The 3,806-nt window shown below is 39.1% G+C and overlaps 1 protein-coding gene across 1 annotated transcript; it reads left to right on the top strand.

Moving 5' to 3' along the window:
• Positions 1-595: 595 nt before the first annotated feature.
• Positions 596-3,182, top strand: LOC132297144 (protein ACCELERATED CELL DEATH 6-like). The gene is made up of 3 exons (XM_059794897.1): positions 596-1,428; positions 1,937-2,589; positions 2,757-3,182. Exons 1-3 carry the CDS (start codon positions 612-614, stop codon positions 2,934-2,936), a joined length of 1,650 nt encoding a protein of 549 aa, XP_059650880.1. The 5' UTR covers positions 596-611; the 3' UTR covers positions 2,937-3,182.
• The last annotated feature ends 624 nt before the right edge of the window (positions 3,183-3,806 follow it).

Genomic DNA, 3,806 nt, shown 5'->3' on the forward strand with positions numbered 1-3,806 from the left:
TGTAGCTATATGGCTTAATGAAAAAAAATTCATTATTCCCAAAATCCTGTGTTTTCCTTATATGCATGGCGATTTCATTTTAGGATGTAACTTTATCTATAGTTATCTTCCTTTACAGTTAAACGAAAAAACAATTTCGTTAACATTAAAAGATAAGACTGTTGTTGAAATTCCTATACAAGAAAATTTAGCCTCAGTATGTAACGAAAAATTCTCTCCACCTAAGCGAGAATCTGATGCCTTGGTACTACAAGATACCCATTGGCTCTATAACTCTCTTCGACAAAATTTCTCTGAAAATCCACTTACCTTGTGGAAGAGAAGTCCTCGTTTTTGTCGTCTTCAGCTCAAAGATCCCAATGTCATTATTCGAGTTAAACCCATGATTTATCTTCGAAGAGACATTGATGAATTTGATGCCCAACTACAAGACCTTCTTGAGAAAAAACTCATCGAGCGTACTAAAAGTCCACACAGTAGTCCAGCTTTTATGGTCAGAAACCATAGTGAAGTTAAACGTGGAAAAGCCCGCATGGTCATCAACTATAAACGGCTAAATGAACATCTAGTCTTCGATGGATACTTTATCAAAGCAAACTCTAGCTAGCTTCATGTTTCATCATCAACTCCCCAAACCAGACCGTCGACTTCCTCCTTCTGCTGAATATGGTCAAAGTTTACCAAATAGTACTGCATCTTATTCAGTACCTCCATGGGGAAGTTGGGGTCTAGAGGGTGGGAGTACTATTCAAGCTAAAGATCACGTGATAACCATTTTTCCAACACCACAATACAGCAATTATGGAGAGGCAACCTTCGTCTCCGACTTCAAACATATGAAACCCCAAGTGTGTAGAGCCATAACGATGGGAAAGCAAACTGATCATGAGTTTAAACTCGACGTTGAAGAAGAAGAAGAAGATACAGCAGACTACAAGCGGATTATCAGTGCCCGTGGGAACACCATTCTTCATGTTGCCTCCAGTTTAGGCCATTCCGGCCTCGTCGACCAGATACTCAGCAGCCACTCTAATTCCAACCTAATCTTCAGCAAAAACACCACTGGCAACCTTGCTCTCCATTTGGCTGCTGCTGCTGGCCATCAAACTGTCGTCCAGATTCTGGTTCGTCATGCAGAAGATGATGGTTCGCAGCTGGATCTACTCGTCCAAGAAAATGAGGACAAGAATACTGCGTTACATCTTGCCATTAAAAATCATCACCACAAATTGGCTATTTTCTTAGTTGAGAAGAATCCAGATGCCACCATAAGAGTAAACCGCGAAGGAGTTTCTCCCTTGTATATGGCCGCCGAAGCTGGGGATGTGGAGCTTGTGAACGCTATGCTCAACAGAAGACCTGCTGATGATATGGGATTTTTCCAAGGCAAGTCACTTGTTCATGCTGCCATTCAAGGGAGGGACATAGGTAAAACAAACCCTAACTCAATTTGTAGATATTATCTGTTTTTGTTCGCTCAATCCAACTTTGTTGCCATGATTGGTTCTCCACAGAACGTACACATTCAATATACATCAACATCATTTCAAGAATATATATTTCTAGCCCCCAATTTTTTTTTTTTTTTTGGGTAAATGTTTTGCTAACCCCCAATTCACACTAACATATATATTTTCTTACTAGAGTAATATTCCCAAGTTATTTGGAAGATAAATTATGTTAACAAAAGATGAACTTCAAATTATTAATAATTCATAAATAATTTAATTAGTAATTTTGTTAGTGTGTACCCCCATCCCTTTTCCTCTCGATCGTCTGAAATATTAACTCTTTTATTTTTTTTCTTAATTGGTATTCACACACATGCCTCCATTGAAACTTGAACCACAGACCTCCCTTTGGGAGATAAGGGCCTGATACCACTATAACACTGACCCGTTGGTAATATTAACTCTTTTATCGTATGAATTACCAGATGTCTTAGATGCCATAATGAGGTACCAATCCTCTAACATGCCAACAAATGTCTTACACGCGGTAAAGGGATATCAAACAACTTACATTGCTACTTCTGTGGATGGAATGCCTTCTTACTGTATTTCATTCGATGATGGAAGGAAGACATCATTTTGTTTTGTTCTGCTTGATGAAGAAGGGAAAACTCCTCTTTCCTTTGCATCCTCCATTGGTTACCTAGAAGGTGTTTGCTACTTCTTAGACAAAACTTTTGATGCAACATACACAAGAGACCGGGATGGGTCTTATCCCATTCACGGGGCATCCAAGAGAGGCCATGTCAAGATTATAAAAGAGTTTATCCAACGCTGCCCTGATTCAAGGGAGTTGCTCGACGAAAAAGGTAAAAATATTCTTCATGTGGCTGCTGAGAGTGGGAAATGGAATGTTGTAACATGCATTCTTGAGACATCCGAGCTTGCCATGCTTATTAATGAAAGAGATAAAAATGGAGACACCCCACTACACTTGGCAACCAAGAATAGGCATGCTCGGGTTGTGACTATCATGACATGGGACAAGAGGGTTGACTTGGAGCTTGTAAATGATGAAGGCCTAACGGCTTTGGATGTTGCAGATAACGACGGTCAGACAGCATCCTCATTTGAAAAGGTATGTGTTCTTAATTGAAATAACTTATTTCTTGATTGGTGTGTGTGTGTGTGTGGGGGGGGGGGGGGGGGGGGGGGGGGGGGGGGGGGGGGTTGTAGAGAGAGAGAGAAAGCGCATTATCTCATTCATTAATCAATAATGTTTACATGGATGATCATGGATTTCAGCAACTGACATGGCTAGCCCTGAGATATGCTGGCGCACCACAAGCTAAGAAGTTGAGTACTTCCAGAGTGAGCAAGCAATCTCCTTACATGAATGCCCAAAGACCAAAGCGTCAACATAATCCACTCAGCATGGAAAGTTACAAAGAAGGGTCAACGCACTGTTGGTGGTGGCAACACTAGTGGCCACTGTGGCCTTTGCGGCTGGTTTCACAATGCCAGGAGGATATAACACACAGTTCTCCTTGAAAAGCGTATGTTCTACGTCTTCCTTATAAGTAATACCGTAGCTATGTATAGTTTCATCATTGTTGCCATTCTTCTCTTTTGGGCAATTTTTAATGATCTAAGATTGGGTCTTAGTTCTCTCAAATTAGCAGTACCCTGTTAAAATTAAATTAATGCCATCTTCATTATGCATTTTGGGTTTGTTCATGTATCTGTTATTATACATGTATCAAGTGTGTACATGTATCATGTGTATGGTTGAGAATTGTCTGAAAAATTCAGAAGTTTTTGAGAGAATAGTATATATAGTGTAAGAGATTTGTTGTTAAGATATATCAACACAACAAATAATTGAATACAAAAATAATAATATTTGTTAATCTATTCATTCTTCTCCTCTCTTCACATAAAAATTATTTAGTTGGTTGAAACTATAGCCAACATAAGTAGTATTAGAGCTTGATTTCGATCAAGAGCAAATTGGGCATGGAGCTTATTGTCGAGAAAACAAATCCCGAAGAAGATCGATCGTGATAGCGACTACAAGAAGTCAAAACCAAGGTGCCCATTAATCAGTACTTCCCGTTTTTGGTGGGAAAAATTATAACTTTTATTATATGACGATGAAGACCATTTTTCTTTCATATGATTTTTGGGACTATGTTGAAGATGAGTATGATGAACCGAAGGATGCAACTACTTTGATGAATGCCCGAAGACAACAATTGAAAGATCATAAGAAGAAAGATGCAAAAGCTTTAGGCTTGATTCAACAAGGAGATGCTGATACAATCTTTCCCAGAATTATTGTAAAAACAGTGTTAA

This window comes from Cornus florida, unplaced genomic scaffold (genome assembly GCF_030987335.1).
Source record: "Cornus florida cultivar Cherokee Brave unplaced genomic scaffold, ASM3098733v1 CherokeeBrave_3.0.0_Hap2_Chr01, whole genome shotgun sequence".
NCBI classification, from domain to species: domain Eukaryota; kingdom Viridiplantae; phylum Streptophyta; class Magnoliopsida; order Cornales; family Cornaceae; genus Cornus; species Cornus florida.